The 26,410-nt window shown below is 45.5% G+C and overlaps 1 protein-coding gene across 1 annotated transcript in view; it reads right to left on the bottom strand.

Annotated features, from left to right (window-relative positions):
• Positions 1-26,410, bottom strand: part of eogt (EGF domain-specific O-linked N-acetylglucosamine (GlcNAc) transferase) — a 74,693-nt gene that overhangs the window by 20,311 nt on the left and 27,972 nt on the right. Inside the window, 4 exon segments of the mRNA XM_086001472.1 lie at positions 1,460-1,531; positions 1,634-1,726; positions 16,955-17,058; positions 20,346-20,452. Coding sequence (XP_085857598.1) covers positions 1,460-1,531; positions 1,634-1,726; positions 16,955-17,058; positions 20,346-20,452 — 376 coding nt within the window.

Here is a 26,410-nt window from a genome sequence, read left to right as displayed (position 1 = left end):
CCTCCGTTGATCTGTTTGCACGATAGGCAAACTGGTGTTGGTCAAGAGAGGCGGGAACACTGGCTTTGATGTGAGCCAGGACCAGTCTCTCGAAACACTTCATTATGATGGGTGTGAGTGCGACAGGTCGATAGTCGTTCAGGCACATCACAGCAGTTTGCTTTGGCACAGGAATAATGGTAGCGGTCTTGAAGCATGTAGGGACTACTGCCTGGGCCAATGACAGATTGAAGATGGCGGTGAAGACATCAGCCAGCCGATCAGCACATTCCTTGAGTACCCGTCCAGAGATGCTATCCGGTCCAGCAGCCTTTCGTGTTCACTCCGCGTAGAACACCCCTTACGTCGGAGGTCGACAGAGTGAGCACCTGGTCTTCCGGGGGTGGCAAGGCTTTGGTAGCCGGCTCCCTGTTGTCCCTGTCGAAGCGAGCGTAGAAGTTGTTAAGCTCCTCCGAAAGGATTCCAAATGGTCGACGCCCTATGTTTGACTTTTTGTGAAATATGATACAATAATGACAAGTGCCAATAGTCACTGTAAAGTGCATAAGTTGTTTCTTAGTTATGGATGCTCTCTCAATATGCTTCCTTTTCCAATATATAAAAATCAGGTGAGCACCTTAACAAATCCAAAAATATGAAAAATATTTGTCAGCTGGATTCACAGACAAGAAAACAAACTGGCGAGCTAACTTGCATACAAAAGGAATAGCCTCAGTAACAGAATGGAGCAAAAAAAAAATCCCATGTGGCGCTCCAATATCTTGATGGCCATAATGTGTCAGTTACACAATCAATCTTGTGTAACTGCTTGATCTTTGGATAAGTAATTCCCTCATACTAGTCAGAAGCAAGAAAGTAATTTAAGGTTCAACTTGTACAAATTTAACAGCAGTGGCTACCTTTTTTGTGTATTAAATGACTTCAACTATATATTTGAGAACTGCTGCAAGCTTGGTTATTAATTTTGACATTACAAAAAACCCTGCAATTTTACAGCTAACATTTTTTCCAGAGTACAAATTTTATTGGGCATGTTATAGATTGCATGGCATGTGTACATGCACATATTAAGGATCTTGGCCCGCCTGTACACACTGGCAATATCAAAGCCTTCACAGGAGGCGTAGGTTGCATGGGAGGGGGCAGGGGCTAGGGTTTGTACCGGATGTGGTCCATAATGGTGTTTAGGTGGGCACTGGTTATGTTGGGGCCTCTCCATTGTTTCTTGTTTATAACCACTCAAAATAAATGGATTCCTCTCACAAACCATTATAATACTGAACATAACTGAAAACCATCCTTACAGAATTCAAGTGAGAGTCTGTGTTCTTTAAAGTATGAGAGCATTCAACAGAGAGGTTAAAAAACTCAGTAGTAAAGTTTGTGTACTCATTTCATTAAATCAAAATTGTTTTTATTACACAAGTAAATAGATTTCTGATGCATGAAACACACTTACCAAAGGGGTATTGTAAAACAATCCATAGCGCATACGTGGGAGTAATGAAAAGACTACTTCCTTGAAGCATACCTAAATTACCACATAGAAAAGGACAAAAAGATGGTGCGTAAACAGAACACTTTCAAAAATGTACAAATTATAAAATATTAAAATATCAAAAATGTTCAATACCCTTTTAAAGTCGAATGTTTTTAAATGCATAATATTGTGATCGGCAAATGCTTTCCAGGTATCGCTAAATAAATCACCGTATCCATAGGAACTCTGCAAGACAAAGCAAGGGAAACTAGCTGGATCAGTACCGAGATTAAAAATATCAACAGATAAAAATATAAACATTTTATCCCTGTACATCAGAAATGAGTATAAATCCAAATATCTGTACTGGCAATAGACATTGATGAGATATATGCACTATCTGCAATTATTTCAGTAGTGATTCAGGTGCAGTTGTCAAAACATTTATTTGTAATTTAGTTATTTCAAAATCAGATAAAATGTCGCTTCCAAAACAGAGAATAAATTCTGTCGAGAATAACCCATGTAGAAGCCAATAGAAGAGGACAGATAAAAGTCAGCAACAGTAATGAAAGTGAAGAGGCCTTTGAAATACACAATTTTCCAAATCAATTTACAAAGAGATAACCTGGCTCTAACATATTTTAATGATGTGATCAGGCCACAGGCTACATCAAAGAAATGAAATCATTACTCAATTTATTTTCAAGTACAGAATACAGATGTTGAAGACAAAGATAAGCAACCTGCATCGAAGGAGCATACTGGAAAATTTTCACAAAATAAAAAATGATACAGCATAACCCGTACAGTCCAATAGTGTTCATATGTAGCAGGTTGCAACTAATATCAGAAGCAGAATCCCATCACTCTGTGGCAGGAAAAAAAGAGACTTCTGCTATTTAGAGACACTTGTAATTCAGAATCAGCAATCATCTTGTAAGTGGTGCTGTTTCATTGCTCAAAAAGTTTGATTGTAAATAAGTGATTTTGAAATAATCTGAAATGCTGCTTTCGAAAGAGTAAGAACTGTACCCAGAGAGAGACACTGAACTGAGATAGCAGTAGTGGATATAATAAAATTAACAACAGTAATACATGTGGAATGTTTTTTCAAATATATGGTTTATCCAAAACAATTTACAAAGAACACAGACTGAAGAATCAGACAAGCTTTAAAATTATCATTTTAATGAAACATTCAGGCTACTGATGACATGAAAGAAGTGAAAGCACTGGTCAATTTATTTTGAAGTACAGGATAGTAAAATCACCAGGAAACAGATGTCAGAGAAAAGATAAACATCCCATATAAGAGTAGAATTCAGCATGGTATATTATTATGCAGCATGTTTTGTAAAATACAGAAATATTTTATTATGACTAATGGCTACTTTTCCAAGTACCACATGTACTGTATGAGATAGACTACCTTTAATTGATGATGTAGTAAAGACATAATTTTGTATTCTCACTGATGAATGAAGAATTTTGTGCATTTTTCTAGCGTTTTGGAATGCTGTAACCGATGTTTCACTAAAACAAATGGTATTCTGTGTTCAAAGTCTCAAACGTCACTTCTGGGGAATGTTGTGTATGTAATATGTATGCTACTTTAACCCTATGGCCAGGGCAGCACTACTTTGTAGGGCGTAGTGATACCGTAGTACCACTCCTGGCCATAGAGGTATAAATAGTACTGCGGGTACTGATCTCCCCTCAGTTCCCGCCTGTGGGTATGAAGTAAAGACCTAAGTTAAACCCTTCCAAGCTGTCTCTTCCTTATTGTATTAAGTATATTCGCATACTTTACACTGGCGACTAGGAACGTTCGAACTCACCAGTACAAGGTGCAACAAAGGATCGGTAGCAGTACGGGGAGAGAAGCTTCTTACCAGCCTGCAGAGTCCAGCGTCGACCGAAGGAGGCCACCCAGTTCAGGAGGAGCGGCAGCAACGGAGCGAGAGAGAGAGAGGTTCCAGCGAAGGCTGCGGCAGCTGAGAGAAGAGGTTGAACGGGCGTTCCAGCCACGGGGCAAAAGTCCACTCAGGGTCAGGTAAACTGCAATCCTTCCCGGGGAACGCGAGCTGCAAGGGCCAGAACAGGCAGGCGATCTGGGGAACAAACGGAGCCACGAGGACTAGCGGGCCACGAGAGGGGAAGGTCGTTGTAATAGCGGCGGTGGCAATAACGGGAGCTGCAAGAAAAAAAAAATAACGAACCTGGAGAGACGTCGTTGACAGCAGAGGGAGAAAAGGCGGGAAAAGCACCATCTAGTGGACAAAGCGGAAAAGTTTTTCTCTTCAGCAGTTTAAAATGAACAGCGCCATCTAGTGGACAAAAGGGGGAAAGTTTTTCTCCAGCAGTTTAAAATGAACAGCGCCATCTAGTGGACAAAAGGGGGAAAGTTTTTCTCTTGGGAAAAAAAATAACAGCGCCATCTAGTGGAAAAAGGCGGGAAAACCTCTTCAGTAGTTTTAAAAATGGCTAAAGAAGCTCGGTTGTCAGAATTTGTTGCCGACATAGAAGATTGGGACGCATATGTAGAAAGGCATGAGCTTTATTGCATAGTAAACAAGGTGAAAGATGACGAAAAGGCAGCAACCTTATTAAATTCTATGGGGGCAAAAACATACGGTCTGCTGAGGAATCTTCTTACTCCAGAAAAGCCAGCAGACAAAACGTATGCCCAAATTGTTGATACGTTAAAGGAACATTTAAACCCTAAGCCACCATTTATAGCGGAAAGGTACCGCTTTTACAGACGCGACCAAAGGAATGATGAGTCGCAGGCAGCCTATTTGGCTGAGCTCAGACGGTTGTCCAAACATTGCCAGTTTGGAGCCTTTTTGGCGGAAGCGATCAGAGACAGATTTGTCTGTGGCATGTTAAATGAGAGTACACGAAAACGGTTGCTGGCCAAGAAACAGCTCAGCCTAGATCAGGCGATAGAAATAGCATTGGCACATGAAGCAGCAGCACAGGGTGCTGCCCAAATACGACAAAATACAACCGGCTATGACACCCATGAGGTGACATTTCACAAAGGTAAATGCTACCGTTGTGGCAAAACCACCCACGACCAAAGTAATTGTTGGTTTCGTGATAAAATATGCCGGCAGTGTGGGAAAAAGGGGCATATAGCGAAAGTTTGTCGGTCGGGTACGAAACCCAATAGTGGGGGCAATCCGAGCAGTACCAAGGCAAGGACAAAAATACATAAGATATCTGACAGTAGCTCAGACGAGTCACAGGAAGGCACAAAAGCAGAGCCTAAAGGTCTGGGATGTCTCAAGTTATATGGTGTAGACAAAACGGAGGACCACAGCACAATGTGGGTTAAAATGAAGGTAGCAGGCGTCGAAGTTAATATGGAGCTGGACACGGGTTCAGCCCTATCAGTAATTAATGAACAAGATTATAACAGGCTGTTCAAACGCATTCCCTTAAAGGATACCGAAATCAAATTAAAAACATATACGGGACAAAAAGTTTACCCGAAGGGAAAAATGCAAGTAACAGTTAAATACAATGGCAGAAAAGTGCCAGGACTTTATTTATACGTCCTACCAAACGGCGGACCACCACTTTTGGGTAGGGAATGGATAAGAAAAATCCATTTCGACTGGAAGTCGATACACGAGATAAAAGTAGAGACCACCAAGGATGATACAACCATTACAAGCAGGCTGTCGAAACTATTGGCAAAAACGCCAGAGGTGTTCCAACAAGGGCTGGGGACCTTAAAGGACATTAGAGCAAAAATAACTATTGCTCAAGACGCAAACCCCAAGTTTTGTAAGGCCAGACCGGTGCCTTACGCCATCCGGCCAGCTGTGGAAGCAGAACTGGATGCCTTAGAGAGTGCAGGTGTCCTTACAAAGATTGAGTGGAGCGAGTGGGCCACGCCCATCGTCCCAGTTATAAAGAAATCTGCAAATAACACGCCGGGGGAACCAAAGAAGGTTCGCATTTGCGGGGATTTTAAAATAACTATTAACCCAGTCCTGCACACGGTACAGTATCCGCTGCCGCGGATAGAGGACATATTCGCATCGTTAGCTGGGGGTAGACACTTTACGAAGATTGACCTTTGTCAAGCTTATTTACAGATGGAGGTGGAGCAGGACTCGAAAAAGCTCCTAACGATTAACACCCACAAGGGATTGTACCAGTACAATCGCCTGGTATTTGGTGTGGCGTCCGCCCCAGCCATATGGCAGAGGACCATGGAACAGGTCCTACAGGGCATTCCAGGAACGCAGTGCTACCTGGATGACATCCTGGTGACAGGACAAACGGATAACGACCACCTCGCTAACCTGGAGCGAGTACTTCTGCGGTTGCAACAATACGGACTCAGGGCAAACAAGCAGAAATGTGAGTTTTTCCAGGAACGTATCTCATACTGTGGTCACATTATAGATAAGGAAGGCCTGCATAAGTCCCCAGAAAAGATCGAGGCAGTAGTGAAGGCCCCGCCCCCTGAGAATGTATCTCAGTTACGATCATTCTTAGGCCTTATAAACTATTACCATAAGTTCCTCCCGAACTTATCGTCCATTTTACATCCACTAAATTCATTGCTGCAAAAGGGAGTCTCCTGGAATTGGGACGAAGCGTGTGAGGCTGCTTTTAAAAAGGGTAAACAACTCATTACATCAAAGGAAGTGCTCGCACACTTTGACCCAAAAATGCCAATGAGGTTGGCATGTGACGCCTCCCCGTATGGTATAGGGGCAGTGTTGTCACACAAATTTCCCAATGGGACGGAGAGGCCAATAGCATTTGCCTCAAGGTCGTTAACTACAGCCGAAAGAAACTATGCGCAAATCGACAGGGAGGCCCTCAGTCTGGTGTGGGGTGTAAAAAAATTCCACCACTATCTACATGGACAACGTTTCACACTACTGACGGATCATCAACCGTTGGTGTCCATATTTAATCCAACAAAAGGGGTGCCCCTGATGACGGCCCAAAGGCTACAGAGATGGTCACTGTTCTTAGGAGCACACCAGTACCTTATCGAATATAAGGGTACCAAACAGCATGGCAATGCGGATGGCCTGTCGCGGCTACCATTGCCTGCAGAGATCGAAGAGATAGTACAGGACCCCGTGGAAATATATCATACGGCGGTTATGGAACACTTGCCCATCACCAGCCAATGTATCGAGCGGGAAACACAGAATGACCCGACACTGGCAAGGGTTTACGAATTGACCGTGAAAGGCTGGCCGGCGCAGGGTGACGCATCATTGCCGGCGTTTTCGGCAAGGAAGGACCAGTTGTCCGTATGCCGGGGCACATTGATGTGCGGAGCCAGGGTGGTGGTCCCTCAAAAATTACAACATAAAGTGTTGCGTGACTTACACGAAGGTCATCTGGGGGGTGTCAAAATGAAAAGCCTCGCCAGAGCCTACGTCTGGTGGCCCGGCATTGACAGGGACATCGAGGAAGTAGCAAAAGCATGCCAAGGGTGCCAGATGGTACAGAACGTACCACCCCAAGCCCCACTACATCCGTGGGAGTGGCCCTCAACGCCGTGGCAAAGGATCCACGTGGACTTCGCTGGGCCCTTCATGGATGCGATGTTCCTTATTGTAGTGGACGCCCACTCAAAATGGCCGGAGGTCATAAAGATGTCATCAACGACAGCCGAAAAGACGGTCGCAGCCTTAAGGACCATTTTTGCCCGAAATGGGGTGCCCGAGCAAGTCTGTTCGGACAATGGGCCACAATTTGTGGCAGAAGAATTTCAAGCATTCCTAAAAAGGAATGGAGTGCGACATTATACGTCCGCACCATATCATCCGGCTACAAATGGGCTGGCAGAGCGATTTGTACAGACTTTTAAAAAGGCCATCAAGGCGATGGGGGAGGAAAGGTTGCCACTACAACACAAGGTGGACAATTTCCTATTCGCGTACCGTAATGCTGCACATACGGTGACCAACCAGGCCCCCACCGTCATGTTCTTTAATAGAAGGTTAAGGTCTCGCCTCGAATTGCTCAGACCAAACATCCGGAGAGATGTGGAAAACCGAGTATTTCGTAGGGCTCCTGACAGACAGACACGGAGCTTCGAGGTGGGGCAGCAAGTGTTGGCCCGTGATTATAGAAATGAAAAGTGGCGGTCTGGTACGATAAAGGCCCGCCATGGACCTTTGATGTACACAGTGGATACTGGGGACGGCATAATCAGACGACATGCTGATCAACTTGTGGAGTCCAGAAACCCAACTGATTCACTACCTCAAACGTCTCAGCACATTGTTCCAGCGGAATCATGGCCCAGCTCGTCGCTACAGAAGTCTCAGGATGGCGAGGAGTTCAGCACTCCAGTGAGCTCCACGGCACAGGATGTGCCATCAGACACCGACGACTCCAGCGATGAAGTGGTGACGGAAGTACCGCCGCCTACACCGAGACCGACTAGAGAAAGACGTTATCCTAGTCGAGACAGGAGGCCTCCTCAGAGACTGAATCTATAACATGTTTCTTTTTATATATATATATAGGTAGACAACTCTGATGTAAATATGTTATGTATGTTGTGTTACCAAATGTTATTAGCCCTAGTTATGGTGCATCTGTTGACTTAATTGCACGGGTACGTTTTAATTAAAAGGGGAGGAATGTTGTGTATGTAATATGTATGCTACTTTAACCCTATGGCCAGGGCAGCACTACTTTGTAGGGCGTAGTGATACCGTAGTACCACTCCTGGCCATAGGGGTATAAATAGTACTGCGGGTACTGATCTCCCCTCAGTTCCCGCCTGTGGGTATGAAGTAAAGACCTAAGTTAAACCCTTCCAAGCTGTCTCTTCCTTATTGTATTAAGTATATTCGCATACTTTACAGGGAACAGAACATCTGCCCATCCTCTGCAGTACTGAGTGAGTGCTCCACTGTCAGAGGTGCCAGCTTTCAGATGTAACGTTACAGCGAGGCCCCGTCTCGTCTCCCCTCTCAGGTGGACCGAAAAGATCCCTGGTGTCCTGGCCCCTTAACCAACATCACTAAAAAAGAGATTATTTGGTCATTATCTCATTGGCACAGATTTTGCTGTAATAATAACGGCAAGGCCAAAAGCGCTTACTGTTATTGCAGGGTAAATCTGACAGCAACGTCTGGCGTCTGCACATGCACAGTTAAACGTGGAAATCTAGAAGTTGCTGTCAGAAATACCCTCCTCCTCCACAGGGTGCGCTGTTGCAGTGCTTGCTGATAGACTTGGCACTGAAATCACTGTAATGGCGTGAACTTCGGGTAATTAGCCACTCATCTCGCACTAAATATGGATGAAACAGTTAGGGCTGTTGCATTCAGGAGTAAATGAGTTTTTAACGGCAAAATAAGTGATAACTGCTGCTGAATAACACCTCTGGCCCTGAAAAAATTATTTTACAAGTGTGGTGTCTCATTCCCTCAGAAGAAAATTAATGTTACAGATTCTCTTAAAAATAAAAATTAAATTAATTTTTTTTTCAGTTTTTCTCCTTTGAAGGTTGGAAAGAGATAGCCAATTGGAAGGATATATGGAGAGTCTTCTAGAGTATAAGGCCTAGATGGCTAAAGCTCTGACACCAATTCTGGGTGGAGGGAGGAAGGGATGCAAAAGAAGACCAATGTCAGAGAGCAGAATGCATATGTTGGCACAGAGCTGGAGAAACCTGCAGAGGTAGGATGAGGCAAGGCTGAAGGGATTTGCAAATGAAGGTGAGGATTTTGAATTTAATGGGTTGGGGAATGGGAAACCATTGGAAGTCAGGAGTGAGAGGGAAGCAAGACGTATTGCATGAAAGGATGCAAACAGCAGAGTTTTGGACATGCTGGAACATATGTAGAGTGGAGCATGGAAAGTCAGCAAAGAGAGCTTTGGAGAAGTCAAGGCTGGAGGTAATAGATGTGTGGATGAGGGTTTGGGTGGCAGTTGGGTTGAGGTAAGGGGTTAGATTCCACCAAAATCAAGAGAATGCCAAAGTTCATTTTGCATAGGATTACTTGCAGTCAGCAGAGATTTTCATCTGTTTAGACTGAGCTAGATTCATACCCAGGTATGATAACACATGGGGCACATTTTATATTTCACTGAACAGAAAAATGTTATTCTATGTTCATAACAGCTTTTTTTCTGGTAGTATTGCATCACATAGGTTCTCTACCATACCTAGCAAACACAAACCAATTCCCACAAATCTAACAGACGATTTCGACCTCTGACCTATGATTCTAGGCAGAGTACTCATGAAAGGCTACTTAAGTTAATGCAAGGCTTAACTTATTATTTTACTCACTGTTTTGTTACACTTTCCACTCAGTCCCAGAACTCACTTTTTAAATCACACCCAAAGGCGTCATGCCTTCAATTGACTTATTATTCCATAGACCTCCAAAATCTCACTACTTAGCAAACTATTTGCAAAGTTATGCAAATTTATTAAAATAGCATTTCCTGCTGATAGTAGATCAGTCTTGATGTTTTGAAATTATGAAAGCCGATTTTGAATATGTAGTTCACATGGTACACTGAACTGAAGTGCTTCGCTTCTGATATTTGAAGACTTTTAAGTTTGAGTCCAGCACAAATTAAGCCAAGAATAATTAATAGTGCATATTAACTTCTTCAGCTTTGATCTGTGGCATCTGCTCTCCATCTCTTCTCCAGCCCAAAGTCCCGACTCCCAGTCCCTGCAGCCCAAAATACCATTAAACTTGCACTTTTTGCAACCCAGTGCCAATCACCTCTGACTGCCCAATATACCACACAATCATGGCAGATGTGTCACTGTGCTATTCTCTCTAGTTTATGACAGTCAGACAGGGATACATACTGTTAGATCTGTGTATCTTGTTGTTGTGTCCTTCAATAATTAGACAAAAGACTGCAGGGAACGATCAACAGGTGGTTACTGAATGAGGGTTACTCTAGAACTAACTGTACAGATCACTAGTCAGGGTTTATATACAGGTGTGGTCACTGCCGGTACCACAGTATACAGGAGCTGTAAAAAGTAGTTCTCCCCTTAAAAAGGTACATACACTACAATTCCTCCCCTTTTAGATTAACAGTCCATAACACTCATTTAACAATTAAATATCAAACTAATTACAATTAACACTTTTAACATGCAACATTAGCTGAAAATAGTCTATTTATAAATTCAGTCTTTGGGGAGGCTTCCTGATCCTTTCTGGATAGCACCTTTCCCGAGTGTCTTGCTCTTGGTGCGGAGGCAATTCTGGCCCCCTGTCGTCGGTTGGTTCATCCGCTTCCAATGCTACTGTTTCTGGGGTAGATGCTACCTGTACGTCGGGTTCCTCACCAGGTACGTATGGCCGAGACATGGGGTTGACTTGTTCCTGTGACTCTAGGATCTGGTCAGCATGGCGTCTCACAATGTTCTCCCCAACATCCACTGTGTACATTAGTGGCCCCTGCCGTGTGCATATCGTTCCTGGTTGCCATTTCTCTGTTCGGTAGTCGCAGGCCAAGACTGGTTGCCCTATGTTGAAGCTCCTTGTCGGCTTCTCATTGATGTGCTGGAATTGCTTACTCTCAACATCTCTTCGTACATTTGGTCTGAGCAAATCCAGACGAGATCTCAACCTTCGGTTAAAAAACATCATGGCCGGGGCCTGGTTGGTGACTGCATGTGTCGCATTTCTGTAGGCTAACAGGAAATTGTCCACCTTATGCTGCAGTGGAATGTCGTCATCGCACATGGCCTTTACTGCTTTTTTAAAGGTTTGTACGAACCTCTCAGCCAATCCATTTGTGGCTCGATGATACGGGGCAGATGTGTAATGCCTTACCCCATTCCTTTTCATAAATCTTCAAAACTCTTCGGACACAAACTGTGGTCCGTTATCAGAGCAAATCTGCTCTGGCAAGCCGTTCCTGGCAAAAATGGTCCGTAGGACTGCAATAGTTTTCTCCGTGGTGGTGGAGGACAGTTTGATCACCTCAGGCCATTTCGAGTGCGCATCCACGGCTATTAAAAACATTGAGTCCATGAACGGACCAGCAAAATCAATATGCACCCGTTGCCATGGAGATGAGGGCCACTCCCATGGGTGTAGAGGGGCATGTGGTGGTGCATTTTGGACCTTCTGGCATCCTGAGCAGCTCTTTGTCAGGTCCTCGATTTGCTGATCGATCTCCGGCCACCACACAAGCCCTAGCAAGGCTTTTCATTTTCACCCCTCCCAGATGACCTTCGTGAAGCTCATTGAGCACTCTCTCCCTTAACTTGGGTGGAATTGCCACTCGGGATCCACACATCAAGGTCCCCTGGCATACTGACAGCTGTTCTCTTCTGGATGAGAATGCTGGCAACAGTGAGTCGCCATGTGCTGGCCATCCCTTCACCGTCAAATCATATACCCGAGACAGTGTCAGGTCATTTCGGGTCTCCTTCTCTATACCAGCGTTAGTTACTGGCAAGCATTCAATTATAGTCGAATGAAATATTTCGACAGGATCCACTGCTGGTGCTTCCTCCGCAGTAGGCAGTGGCAGGCGTGATAGCCCATCAGCGTTTCCATGCTGTTTCGTGCCCTTATACTCGATTTCATATTGGTGCGCCCCTAGAAAAAGGGACCATCTTTGTAGCCGTTGCGCAGTCATCACCGGAACGCCCTTCTTTGGATTAAAGATGGAGACAAGTGGTTGGTGGTCAGTCAGCAAGGTGAACTTCTGCCCGTGCAGATAGTGATTGAACTTTTTCACTCCCCACACTAGGCTGAGGGCCTCCCTGTCAATCTGGGCATAGTTACGCTCGGCTGAGGTTAGTGACCGAGACGCAAAGGCTACTGGCCTCTCCGAGCCGTCCAGGAATTTGTGCGACAGCACCGCTCCAATGCCATAGGGTGATGCATCACACGCCAACCGAATTGGTAGTGCTGGGTTGAAATGAGCCAACACCTCTTTTGATGTGATCAATGCTTTGCTCTTCTGGAAAGCTCGTTTACATTCGTCACTCCACTTCCATGGTACCCCCGTTTGCAGTAGGGTGTTCAGTGGGTGTAGTACGGTAGACAAATCCGGCAAGAACTTATGGTAGTAGTTCACCAGCCCGAGGAACGACCCAGTTGTGACACGTTTTCCGGTGCTGGAGCCTTGACTACTGCCTCAATCTTCTCTGGGGACTTATGTAACCCCTCTTTATCAATAACGTGGCCACAATAAGAGATCTGCTTCTGGAAGAACTCGCATTTGTGGCGATTAGCTCGGAGCCCATATTCCTTCAATCTAGTGAGCACCTGCTCCAGGTTGGCGAGGTGATCACTGTCATTTTCGCCCGTGACCAGGATGTCGTCCAAATAACACTGGGTCCCTGGAATCCCTTGCAGGACTTGTTCCATTGCCCTTTGCCAAATAGCCGGAGCTGATGCTACCCCGAACACCAGCCGGTTGTATTGGTAGAGACCTTTATGCGTGTTGATCGTGAGGTACTGTTTCGAGGCTTCTTCTACCTCCATTTGCAGGTACGCCTGGGCCAGATCAATCTTAGTGAAGCGTTTCCCTCCAGATAGCGAGGCGAAAATATCTTCAATCCACGGAAGCGGATATTGTAGTGTGAAGGACTGGGTTCACTGTCACCTTAAAGTCCCCACAGATGCGAACCTTCTTTGGTTCCCCAAGCGTATTACTCAACGACCTCTTCATTACAGGAACGATGGGTGTAGCCCACTCGCTCCAGTCCACTTTGGACAGTACTCCCGAATGTTCCAAACCTTCCAGCTCTGCTTCGACGGCTGGGCGGATCGCATAAAAAACTTTGGGCTTGCATTTTCCTCTATTTTGATCGTCGCTGTTATCCTTTTAGTGTTCCGAGTCCCTGCTGGAACACTTCTTGTGCGTCAGTTAGCATTTTTGACAGTCATCCAGGTGTGACGTCGTCATCCTTTTTGGCATCTACAGTCAGTGCTTGTATGGAATGCCAATCTAGCTGTATCTTGCGGATCCATTCACATCCTAGTAGTGGTGGTCCTCCATCTGGCAATACATATAGGTCCATTTTTGGTGTTTCCTTGCCGTTATATATAACGTTCACCCTTATTTTCCCTTTGGGGTAGACTTTTTGCCCCGTGTACGTCTTCAAGACAATCTTTGTATCTCTCAAGGGTATATGTGAGAATAGCCGCTTGTAGTCCCTTCGGTTTATGACTGTTAGGGCTGATCCTGTGTCCAATTCCATTTTCACTTGGACTCCTGCTATCTTGAGTGTAACCCAGATAGTCTGGTGATCCTCCGTTTTGATCACATTATGTAGTTTCAGACAACCCAGCTCCTTGCTTCCGGAGTCTGTATCACTTTTCTGCTCGTCTGAACTACTCTCCGTCACCTTATGTACCTTCTTGTACTTCTGTGGAGATTTCTTGCTGCTGGTTTTCTTTCCCGACCTGCAGACTCTTGCTATGTGTCCTACTTTTCCACACTGTCTGCACACTTTGTCCTTGAACCAGCAATCATTATGGTCGTGTGTTGTTCTGCCGCAGCGATAGCACTTCACTGTTCCGTATGACATTTCATTTGTGCCATATTCTTGCGGTCTCCGTTGTATCTCTGCCGCGCCCCGTGCTGCTGCTTCGTGTGATACTGCAATGCTGAAAGCCTTGTCCAGCGTAAGATCCTTTTCTGATAGAAGCCGTTTCTGGGTTCCTTCACTTTGAAGCCCACACACAAACTTGTCCCTTAAAGTATCTGCTAGTCCCGTTCCAAACTGGCAGTGTTTCGATAGCTTGCGCAGTTCCGTTAAATACTCAGCATTACTTTCATCTTTATGCTGGTTCCTTTTGTGAAACTTAAATCTTTCTGCTATCAGCAGTGGTGTGGGGTTTAAGTGGTCCTGTAGGATTGACACTATGTTTTCAAAATCCTTTTCTACTGGCTTCTCTGGGGTTACTAGGTTTCGTAGTAAGCCATACGTTTTTGCACCCATTGAATTCAACAATACCAGCGCTTTCTTGTCATCTGGCACTTCATTCGCCTTGCAGTATACTTCTATGCGTTCGACATATGTCGTCCAATCTTCGACTTCATTGTCAAATGCTGTGATACTGCCACTCTTCGGCATTTTTGGGTGTGGTTAGACTGGCTTAAAATGGCTTCTCCCGCGCTTTCCTTTCTTCCCTGCTGCGGCTTAAAATGGCGTCTCCCGCGCTTTCCTTTCTTCCCCACTGACGCTGCTCGGCCCTTGAACACCGGCTGCGCTCTGCTCTCTCTCGCCTCTCTCCCCCGTTGACGCCGCTCGGTCCTGAACACCGGCTGCGCCCTGTGCGCTCTACCCTCTCTCTCTCTCCCCCGTCGACGCTGCTCGGCCTTTTTCTGTGCCGTCGGTCGGCTCTAGCCGCCGCTGTCCGGGAAGGGTCTGCGCAGTACCTGTTGCCAGCCCGTTTCGCTGGACCACCGTGACTGGAAAGCCAAGCCTGGCTCTCGACAGCCTCCCCTGCGATGCTCAAATCTCCGCTGGATGACTGGGGGGTTTCCCGTGGTCGACGCCCATGCTTCTGGACTCGGCCTTCTTCCACTGTTCTCCAGGAGCGAATCCCTGGGAGGTGATGCAGAGTTGCAGGTAGGTTTGAATCTGCTCGTCGCCAATGTTAGATCCGTGTATCTTGTTGTTGTGTCCTTCAATAATTAGACAAGAGACTGCAGGGAACGATCAACAGGTGTTTACTGAATGAGGGTTACTCTAGAACTAACTGAAAAGATCACTACTCAGGGTTTATATACAGGTGTGGTCACTGCCGGTACTACAGTATACAGGAGCTGGAAAAAGTAGTTCACCCCTTAAAAAGGTACATACACTACACATACTATCCAAGTTGTAACATTCTGCAGGTCAGAATGTAGTGTCCAGTTTGTTCAGCAACTCTACTAACACAGACAGGAACAAATCAAAGTTAAATGCCAGGATCAGGAATGGGGGAGGTGTTGGACGTTTCTGTCCACTGCAAAGAATGGTACAAAGGTGAAGTTTGAAGTTAATACAATTGACAGACTTCCTAAATCAGACATCAAAGTCAATATACTGGAAATTCTTGGCGCGTTTGTATACAATATTCAAACCAATCCCCCAAGCTCATCACTTCCTAAGAGTTCTCAAGTTTCAAACTTTCACGTCTGTTGAAATAATGGCTGAATTTTGTTCGGGGAGGTGGGGGTGGGGGGGGGGGGGGGGAGGAGGGGGTCCGAGGCAGGCGGGAAACCCGAGAGGCCGGATTTCCCACAGGCCCTGCCGGATTTGAATGGGAGGCCTCGGATTCCGAACCGCAGCCAGCCAGCTTGAGAGGTTGGCTGGCTGTGGGCAGGAAGGCCTCAGTTGCGAGTTGTCAGTCCAGGGGATGAATTGCGGCGGATTGGGGGGGGGGGGGGGGGGGTGGTTGGGGATGGGCGGGAGGGGTGTCGGGATCGGCAGGAGGGGGGGTCGGCGATCGGGAGAGGTTGCAGGATTGGCAGGCAAGTGGCGATCGCGGAGTGGGATGGAGATCGCGGGGGGGGGCGCCTCGGAAGATCGTGGGGGGGACTGGAGATCGCGGGGGGGGGGGAACGGAGATTGCAGGGGGGAGATCGCGGCGGGGGGGGGGGGGTGTCCGGAGATCGCGGCAGCAGGGGGTGGGGGGGGCCAGAGATCGCGGGGGCGGGGGGTGCCAGAGATCGCGGGGGCGGGGGGGGGGCGGAGATCGTTGGGGCGGGGGCGCCGGAGATCGCGGGGGCGGTGGGGGGGGGGGGGGGGGTGTAGGCCTGGGAATGTAAGCGGAGCCCTCATGGTAGGGCCTCCAATTGCGGGAGGGGTGGGTATGGCAGGGCCCCTGGATACAGAAGGTAGGTATAATGCCACTTACCACCTTGATGCAGCAGTACCCGCTTCTGTTTAACTGCCGGATTTCATGAATTGTGTGAAACCCGTCCCCAGGCATTTAAAACAAAATGGAGGAGAAAATAGAGGCTTCCAGCCTCACTACAACATTTAAATTGGCTTTTCACCTCCTGGCAGTGGGTTGGCTGCCCGCCACCTCCGCCCTGCCTCGGGGAAAACCAGAAGTGGGTAGGTTGGAGGTGGAATTCACATTTTTAACAATTTAACTGCCCCCATGCCCCAAACCCACCCGTTTTGACGGGAAAATTCCGGCCATTGTAACCAATTTGAAAATAAAGTGTAAGACGGGCAATGATGGTCACAAAATGGGTCAGAATCCAAACAAATGTGTTTCCATCTAAAACAAATACGTGAACGGTGCAAAATGCAGAGAGGCCAACAACTGTAGACAAATAAAGAAACACAGAACATACTAGGGTGTTACATGTATTGTGCAGAAATAAGAACTCTCTTAAAGGGGTAGTCATCCTTATTGATTTCCCCATTAGATTACCTGATTTACCCAGAGCAAATCGATGATGACAAACAAAAGTCCTGTTATTAATGATCTACAACCAGTAGCAAATTAATAAAGTACTCACAGTGTCCCACATTACAATGTTCACATCAGTATCAAAAGAGTTGTTGATGTGTTGGGAAATATAGAGGTTAACAAAGTCGCAGAAATGGTGGTACATATTGACACCTGAAAGTAAAGAATAGGATTTTATTAATGAACGAGGCAAAATTTGCTTTGCTCAATGCAACTGGTAAATGTTCAGTTGGGTGTCACTCAGTGATATCGCCAAACTACTGGCTTCTTGGTAGAGTACGTACTGCAATCATCAACATCCTATCGCTTTTTAGAAACATATTCAGTATTTAACAAAGCCCTAATTCAATATTATTTTTAATATGTTTAAAACAAAGGCTATAAAAATGTAGGCCCAGAAATTCAGGTCGGGGGCTTCCCACGGGTGCAAGCCCACGACCTGCGCTTACCTAGCGCGCCGGCTGTTGTGCTGTGGGCCCGCGTGGGATTCCGATCCTGGGCCTCCTCCAACTGCTGGCACGCAGTGCTTGCGTATCCCAGGGGCGCAGTTAGTTCGATGCGTCCCCTAGGATCACGTGGGCCATGGGGAGCCAATCGGAGCAGGGAATGCTTCATTCATAAGTTTGACAGGAAGTGCTGTCAAACTTAGAAATACTACGAGCCCCAAAACATCACTAAATCTTCAAATAAATTTTTTAAAAACATCACAATTTTTAAATAAACTGTAAATTACATGAAATAACTATTTTAAACAATAATTAACATTTTTGAAAAAAATAATTTTATTTTCTAACGGGGCTAAAAATAAACTTACCTTTCTTTAAAGTATTTAAAAATAATAAACCTGTGGAAAAAATGTTTTAATTTTAATTAATTCACCACTTACCTTGTAAAAAGCAGGCCTTACACCTGCTTTTTAAATGTGTAAATTCTGGAGACTTACCCTCCCGGGAAAACCTGCAAAAAAAAACGTAAGTTCCATGTGCACGCGCAGCCTCTCCTGCGCCGCGTTCGAACTCTGAACCCCTTCTTTCAGAGGAACGGAAGTTCTGGTTTCCCGCGCATGCGCAGTGCATGCAGGGGAACCGGCACTTCCATTGGGCTTACGGGTGAGTACCCCGTGCGTACTCACCCGTGGAGACCCGAAGTTCTGGGCCGTAAGTTTTGGGAGTTTTGTAAACACTGAACTGAGCAGCAAGGCTGTGATTAGGAACTCATAGGTCTGTGAATGATTATGAATAAGGAAATATGGATAGATAGTGTACATTGAAAGAGAAGTAAAAAGCACTATAATAAAGTCTTTTAAGGTCAATAACCGGGTTCAAGTCTCACTCCAGAGATTGAGCACAAAAATCTACGCTGACCCTCCAGTGCAGTACTGAGGGAGTGCTGCATTGTCGGTGGTGCCATCTTTCAGCTGCAATGTAAAACCAAGGCCCCATCTGCTCTCTCAGATGGACGTAAAAGATCCCATGGCACTATTTTGAAGAAGAGCAGGGGAGTTATCCCTGGTGTCCTGGCCAATATTTATCCCTCAATCAACATCACTAAAAAACAGATTATCTGGTCATTATCACACTGCTGTTTGTGGGAGCTTGCTGTGGGCAAATTGGCTACCATGTTTCCTACATTACAACAGTGACTACACTTCAAAAGTACTTCATTGGCTGTAAAGTGCTTTGGGACATCCAGAAGTCATGAAAAGCACCATATAAATGCAAGTCTTTCTTTTTAATAGAACTATGTATATACTTTGTTTTATACTAACACAGAAACTAGCAAATATAGCTAATATTTAGAGGGTTTTCTAGAAGGGTAGTGTTTGATTAATTACACTAAATATTGTCTAACACAGTATACAGATTTGCTTTAGCAAAATACTGCAGATGTTGGAAATCCGATATAACAACAGAAAATGCTGGAAAAACTCAGCAGGTCAGGCAACATCCGTGGAGAGAAATTTGCCTGACCTGCTGAGTTTTTCCAGCATTTTCTGTTGTTATTACAGATTTGCTTTGGTGGTCGATTTTGATTACCATTGCATTCATGGTGCACTCTACAAACTCGAGTCAAATGGGCGCTGCTAAATTTGCAAACAATTTGTCTGAGGCCCTATCAAAAGAAATCCACAGATAAATCTTTCTCTCATGCCAATAAAAGATGTATCTTTTAATTCTAATCAGCTGGATGTTGTCCATGTCCTGCTGTAGATTGGCATGAGCTACTCCATTATCGGAGTAGCTGTGAATGGAACTGAACACTGCAGAATTTTAAGAAGGAAGATTAACATCCACTTCCTTGTGTACAGGTGAAAATGGTCACTGGGTATTGCAGGTTTACACTCAGGAATTGACATTTATTGTTCCCTCTGATATATATATATATAAAAGTGAGAGACTGTTGTTACGCATTTTCCCCTTGCACCTGGCAAGGAGACAACATAGCCCCAAGATCCCAGAATATTTACAGTAATCTTCTAACTAGATACTTCAGGATGTTTTCACATTTACATTTAATTGATTCATTTTAAAACAAAAACATAAAATGAGGTTAAAAAAATCAGGTCATTTGATCAATAGGCAATATGAATAAAATAGTCGCTTACTTTAGATGCAAAGGCACAACATTGGCCCAGAACTTGGTGTTGGAGGCTTGCCGCGCATGCAAGCCCCCGATGTGCGCTCACCCTGCGCGCCGACATCTGAAACCTGGCCCGCAGTGGATTTCCTTTCAGTGGCCAGGTTCTGATGTCGGCGCACTGTGCTAACCTGACCCAGCGGCGTAGTTAGTGCGATGTGCCGGCTGGGTTCAGGTGAGCACTGTTCAGCCAATCAGGGGAGGGGAAACTTCATTCATAAGTTTGAGTAAGAACTGTCAAACTCATGAGAAGTACTGAACCCCAAAACACTACTTAAACTTTAAATAAAATTTTAAAAAACATCCCAATCATTAAATTAAGTATAAATAAGTTAAAAAAAATTTAAATAATTTTTTTTTGAAAAAAATAAATTAATAAAAAGTGTCTAAAACTAAACTTACCTTATTGTAGATTCTTTAAAATAATAAACCTGTGGAAAAAAAATTCTAAATTGCACTAAAACACCACTTACCTGTAAAAATAAATACTTACGTGTGCTTTTTACAAGCGTAAAGACCGGAGGCCTTTAGACATGCGCAAATCCCCCAAAACAGAGGAAATCCAAGACGCACGCGCTGCCCCCTACAGCGCACGCGCTAGCCTCTTCACCTCTTGGGTTAGAGGAGAGGAAATGCCGGTTTTCAGCGCATGTGCTGTGCATGCTGAAAACCGGCATTTCCTCCGGCCAGACGCGTGAGTACCCCTTCCGTACTCATGCGTTTGGGGAGGAATTTCTGCCCTATTATGCGAGTCAGTGAAGTGACCCATTTAGTAGGAAAATTATTTGGCTTTTTGGCTTTACCTGCATCTAGCTTCATGAAGTAGGTTGGCTTTTCAATAATGAGGTCACAATTTCCATCTTCTATCAGTTGAAGGTTCAGCTGAGAATATGTTTGTAGTTCTGCAAACCTGTGCAAATAATAGATTCTAAATGATACAAAAATATTGAATCAGTACTGCCTAAGGATTCCAACTATTTAATAATTTCATCACTGTTCAATTTGCTCCAGTTTAAAATGTCAAAGGGTTTCCCAGTGTCACGTATAACCATTGCATCTTTCAAATTAACTGAATATGTTGAATTGCGCTATGCCATAAATCAATGTGGTTTAGTTTCTCATTATTGTTAAATTGTTATTGTAACATTATAATGAAGACAATCATCTAGCATTATAATTAAGATCATTTTGTAAAAATACAAAACTAGTTTGTAAACAAGAAATGAATCATCAAGGAATATGAGAATTACACAAATTAAAGACATTATTTTGCCTTTCGCATCACTTGTCTACATTTTCAATTATTATAGACTAGCACTGAATTTCAAACTACTACTTATTCTTGCTAATGTTGGGAATGATACTTCTGTGATGAAAAGTTTTACTGTGAAATTTATTTTTTTCCATTCCTACTCCTCTGTTAACCCTGCTCCACAGTCAACTACTGGAGTTGCAAGAAACCAGCCAGGGATAACCTGCTCTTCTTCTCTCCATATTGCCTCCTGATAGCACAATCAAAACTGGAAACTTCCCAGGTGGGAAATCATGCCACAAATCCATCAATCTACTATTCCACAGAGCAGTGCACTGAGATACATATAAACTGTACTTAAGGCTTATAATTTAAGGGAAAAATCTTAAAATATCAGTCACCCTAGATTTATTATAAAATCAGAAGTTTTATTACAAATCGTGGAATCATACAGCACAGAAGGAAGCCATTCAGCCCATCATGCCTTGCTAGCTCTTTGAAAGAGCTATCCAATTAGTCCCACTCTCCTGCTCTTTCCCCATAGCCCAGCAATTTTTTTTCCTTTTCAAGTGTATATCCAATTCCCTTTTGAAAGTTACTAGTGAATCTGCTTCCACCACCCCTTCAGACAGTGCATTCCAGATCATAACAACTTGCTGTGTAAAATTCTCCTCATCGTCCCCATTTAAATCCGTAAATTGAATAAATGCGCATTCTAGTGAGAATACAAAAGGCATTATTTACTGCAGGCACAAAGTCTGTTCATCACTGTTTGACAGATTACTTTCAAACTTGGTGGTAATTCATTTGTATATTTAAAATGGCAAAAGTAACTTCTTATATTTCAGAAACACCATAAGGATGGCCAGGGTATGAGGTGGAAAGCTTCACAGTGGACCTGTAGAAGAAACTCTGCTGAAGTTGGAGTTATGCCACATTCTTGGGACAGAGTAGAGAGCACTTCAAGCTGTGTTTATACCATAGCTGCTGGTCTGAGACAGATAACTGCAGAATCAGTTCCAGCCTGGCTGTGAATCGAATTCTCAGCAACATGTGCGGAGCTCCACAGAGAGTCACATTTTAAACACCTTGAGAGCACAGGCAGGAGAATCTATGTTCTCAAAACATTTAAAGCTGGATCTCGGTTAGATTTTACAGGATGTCATGTTTATATTGCTGCAAGTAAGAAATTGATGTGCAATGACACAAAAATGGCAGAGTAGCTGTAGCTTTATTCTGCATTGTAGGGTTCTCAAAATTCCCACACTCCCCAAAAGTTATGGATAAAGGGACCCTGTATGGACAAGTTATTAAAAAGGGTACCCAAAATGGCTTCTGTAACCTCGTGACCAAAACCGACAGGATTTTAAAAGCAAGGCCCTGCAAACAGGCAGGCTCTGAAACAAAACCTAACATGCAGGAATCTGAAAAGACTTTGTAAAGCCAGACAGATAAGTAAACACAGAATATGCATTCTTCACCTTGGAACAGATCAAGCCAGGATGGCCCTAACCTGAAAGCCATCTAGACTTCACATAAATAATCGGTAACAGCTAACCCGATTAAGTTTCATAAATGACAAACAGCCAGGATATCGAAGCCATTATACCAGGAGAAACTGCCCCAGAAGTCATTAAAATAAATGGCTGTAATCATTTTAAACAAGCCCGCCAAAAGTTAGACAAAGGACTGACCTGATTTGGCGCGCAGATAAGGGGGTGAAGAACGGGTATAATTGTAGGCCCATCAGTGGTAATCGGTCTCTTGGCTCTCTTGCTCCCGCCCTCATCTTTTGGCCTTGGCCTCCTGCCTCTCATTTTCGTGCCCTGGCCTCGTGGCGGGCTCTCTTCTCGCTCCCCACGCCGCTCAACACCAAGGACGCTCATTACTACACCGAGGGCCAAACGCGGGAGGAGAACAAGACCCGAATTCGAAAACACACAGGACACACATGCCACAAACGGGCAGATGAGACGAGACGAGATGAAGAATACGGTAAACCGATAAGGGCAGAGAAGGGCAGCGGAAATAAGCAGGCATTTGAAGAATAAGTTGGCGTTGCAGGCGTGGACAGTAAAACCGCAATTGACGAATAAGTTGGCGTTCGAAGCATGGATAGCAGCGTCCATGACAAATAAACTGGCGTTCGAAGCATGGGTAGTAAAATCAGTTTGACAGTATAAACCGCCAACCGAGCCCCAACCGTTTCAAAAACCCGTCAGCGACCAAACCGCCCGAGGAAGAAGAAGACCCATCGCGACTCGACGACGACGTTAGCTGAGGAAAAGGAGGGTGATTCGCATAAACAACTCCATCACCGCGCCCTGTGACCACGTGGCGACGAAGTACCCCACAGGACAAAGTGAACCTCAAAACCAAACCAGTTAAAGCAACAGGTTTCGAATTGGTGAGCATGAATTCCTGGCCCCTCGTAGCTTAATCTAGTTAGGTATTAGGGGGTGGGATAAGGATAAGGGGATTTTTAATGTATTTGTTTCCCTCGATGTGCCGTGTGTTCCCCATTCCCATAAGTGTAATTGTTTATGCCTGTATTCATATCAGTAATTCTCAGTAAGATTGTGTTTTATTCTGCTTTTAATAAAATTTTGGTTTTCTTGCACCAAACCACTTGTCTACTCGATTTTCTGTATCGCCGCCTGTACCCAAGTCCGGTGTCTAGAACCCAGGGGTGTGGGAACGATTCAAACTGCTCAGAGACAGTCAGAGGTGAAGCTGACTGGGCACACGCCACCCCCTACAGCATTTCTCCCACTCTGAACTTTGGCTGGAAGTGCTTGATGGTAACATTAGATGCCTGAAATGGAAAACTATTCCATTCCTCAGCACTGACATTTCTCACGTTGATTATCACAAAAATCCAATATATGTAAATTTAAAAGTGATAATTTTTATAACTTTTCTGTTACTTTAAAAAAGTTATTCTCGTGTTCTTTTTTTGTTTGATTTTCACCATCACCCTTTCTAGTCTTATAACACTTATTCTTTTAAATTTTTTCTTTTCCTCACATGTACTTTATTGCTGTCTCTGTCCCTCCGGAGGAGGCAGACCTGTGTGGGAGCAGCAGCGGGACCGGAGAGAAGGCGGAGCGGCAGAGGAGGCCCGACACCGGAGGAGGCGGACCTGTGTGGGAGCGGAAGCGGGACCTGAGAGAAGGCGGAGCGGCAGAGGAGGCCCGACACCAGAGGAGGCGGACCTATGTGGGAGCGGCAGCAGGACCTGAGAAAAGGCGGAGCGGACATAAAGGAGCGCTGCAGAGCAGTGCTGCGAGTAGGGAAAGAGTCCGAGAGCGGGAGCAGTCAAACAACAACTGCAAAACCGCTAAAGTGATGTCACAACCAGGGAAGGAGCTGATTGGTTAAGTAGGACCTGATGAGTATTTCTACAGTCCAGTTGTTGAAGTAAATGTAAGGTTTCTAGTTTAGAGTAAGTAGTGTTTAAAGTGAAGTAAGGTCCCTAGTGTATTTAATATTCTTTAATTTAAAAGGAAGTAAAGGGAGTAAGTTAAGGTTAGGACATGGCAGGGCAGCTCGGCTGCGTGGAGTGCCCCTCCTGTGCTATGTGGGAAGTCAGGGACACTTTCAGTGTCCAGGGTGAACACATGTGCAGGAAGTGTCTCCAGCTGCAGCTACTCGAAATCCGCGTTTCGGAGCTGGAGCAGTGGCTGGAGTCACTGTGGAGCATCTGCGAAGCTGAGATCTTCATGTATAGCACGTTTAATGAGGTGATCACACCGCAGGTAAACAGTGCACAGGCAGACAGGGAATGGGTGACCGCCAGGCAGAGTAAAAGAACTAGGAAGATAGTGCAGGAGTCCCCTGGGTCCATCTCCCTCTCCAACAGATTTTCTGTTTTGGATACTGCTGGGGGAGATGGTTTCTCAGGGGAATGCAGCAAGAGCCAAGTCCGTGGCACTACGAGTGGCTCAACTGCACAGGAGGGGAGGAAAAAGAGTGGGAGAGCAATAGTGATAGGGGATTCTATCGTAAGGGGAACAGATAGATGTTTCTGTGGTCGCAGACGTGACTCCAGGATGGTATGTTGTCTCCCTGGTGCCAGGGTCAAGGATGTCACTGAATGGCTGCAGGGCATTCTAAAGGGGGAGGGCGAACAGTCAGAGGTCGTGGTTCACATTGGTACCAACGACATAGGTAGAAAGAGGGATGAGGTCCTGCAACAAGAATTTAGGGAGCTAGGTAGATTAAAAAGCAGGACCTCAAAGGTTGTAATCTCTGGATTACTCCCGGTGCCATGTGCTAGTGAGTTAGAAATAGGAGGATAGAGCAGATGACTGCGTGGCTAAAGAGTTGGTGCAGGAGGGAGGGCTTTAGTTTCCTGGATCACTGGGTCTGCTTCTGGGGAAGGTGAGACCTGTACAAGTCAGATGGGTTGCACCTGAACTGGAACGGGACCAACATCCTTGCAGGGAGGTTTGCTAGCACAGTTGGGGGGGGGGGGGGGGGGGTTTACACAAACTTGGTAGTGGGATGGGATACGGAGTGGAGCTATAGCAGGGGGTGATGCACAGCCAAATAGAGGAAAAAGCAAGTCAGCCTGGAAGGCAGAGCAAATATGTAACAGTACAAGGGAGTATGGCAAGGCTGGATGGCATTTATTTTAATGCAAGGATTCTTGCGAGTAAGGCAGATGAATTGAAGGTGTTGATGAACACATGGGAGTATGATATTGTTGCTATCTCAGAGACATGGTTGAGGGAGGGGCAGGACTAATATGATAAGGCAGGATCTGGCCAAAGTGGACTGGGATAAGCTACTTGTAGAAAAATCCACATCAGAGCAGTAGGAGTCTTTCAGAAAGGAAATAGAGTACAACGCCAACATGTTCCCATAAAAGTCAAGGTTGGGACCAACAAGCCCAGGGAATCCTGGATGTCAAGGGATATACAAAAATGGATTAGGAAAAAAAGGGAGGCTTTTGGCAGATACAAAGGAATTAAAACAGTGGAAGCCCTAGAGGAGTATAGAAAGTGCAGGGGGTACTTAAAAATAAATTAGGAGAGCGAAGAGGGGGCATGAAAAAAACACTGGCGGGCAAAATAAAGGAAAATCCCAAGGTGTTTTATAAGTATACTAGCTGGAGTGCCCGGCGGTGCTGAGGCTTTTTTGAGGGCATGTTGTTGTTGGAAGGGAGGGAGGGAGCGCTTTGGGGGGGGGGGTGGCGGGGAAAAGGGAGAGAGAGCCTGGGGGGGAGGGGAGAGAGAGCCTGGGGAGGGGGGAGAGCGAGAGCCGGGGGGGGGGGGGGGGGGGAAAGAGAGAAAGAGAGAGAGAGAGAGAGAGAGAGAGAGAGAGAGAGAGGGGAGAGAGAGAGGGGGAGAGAGAGAGGGGGGGAGAGAGAGAGGGGGGGGAGAGAGAGAGGGGGGGGGAGAGAGAGAGGGGGGGGAGAGAGAGAGGGGGGGAGAGAGAGGGGGGGAGAGAGAGAGGGGGGGGAGAGAGAGAGGGGGGAGAGAGGGGGGGGAGAGAGGGGGGGGGAAGAGAGAGAGGGGGGGAGAGAGAGAGGGGGGGAGAGAGAGAGGGGGGGAGAGAGAGAGAGGGGGGGAGAGAGAGAGAGGGGGGGGAGAGAGAGAGGGGGGAGAGAGA

The sequence above is a fragment of the Somniosus microcephalus genome, chromosome 11 (genome assembly GCF_052327205.1).
Source record: "Somniosus microcephalus isolate GS21.2 chromosome 11, FLI_Smic_1.0, whole genome shotgun sequence".
In the NCBI taxonomy this organism is placed as follows: Eukaryota; Metazoa; Chordata; class Chondrichthyes; order Squaliformes; family Somniosidae; genus Somniosus; species Somniosus microcephalus.
This window is presented reverse-complemented; position numbering and strand designations above follow the sequence as displayed.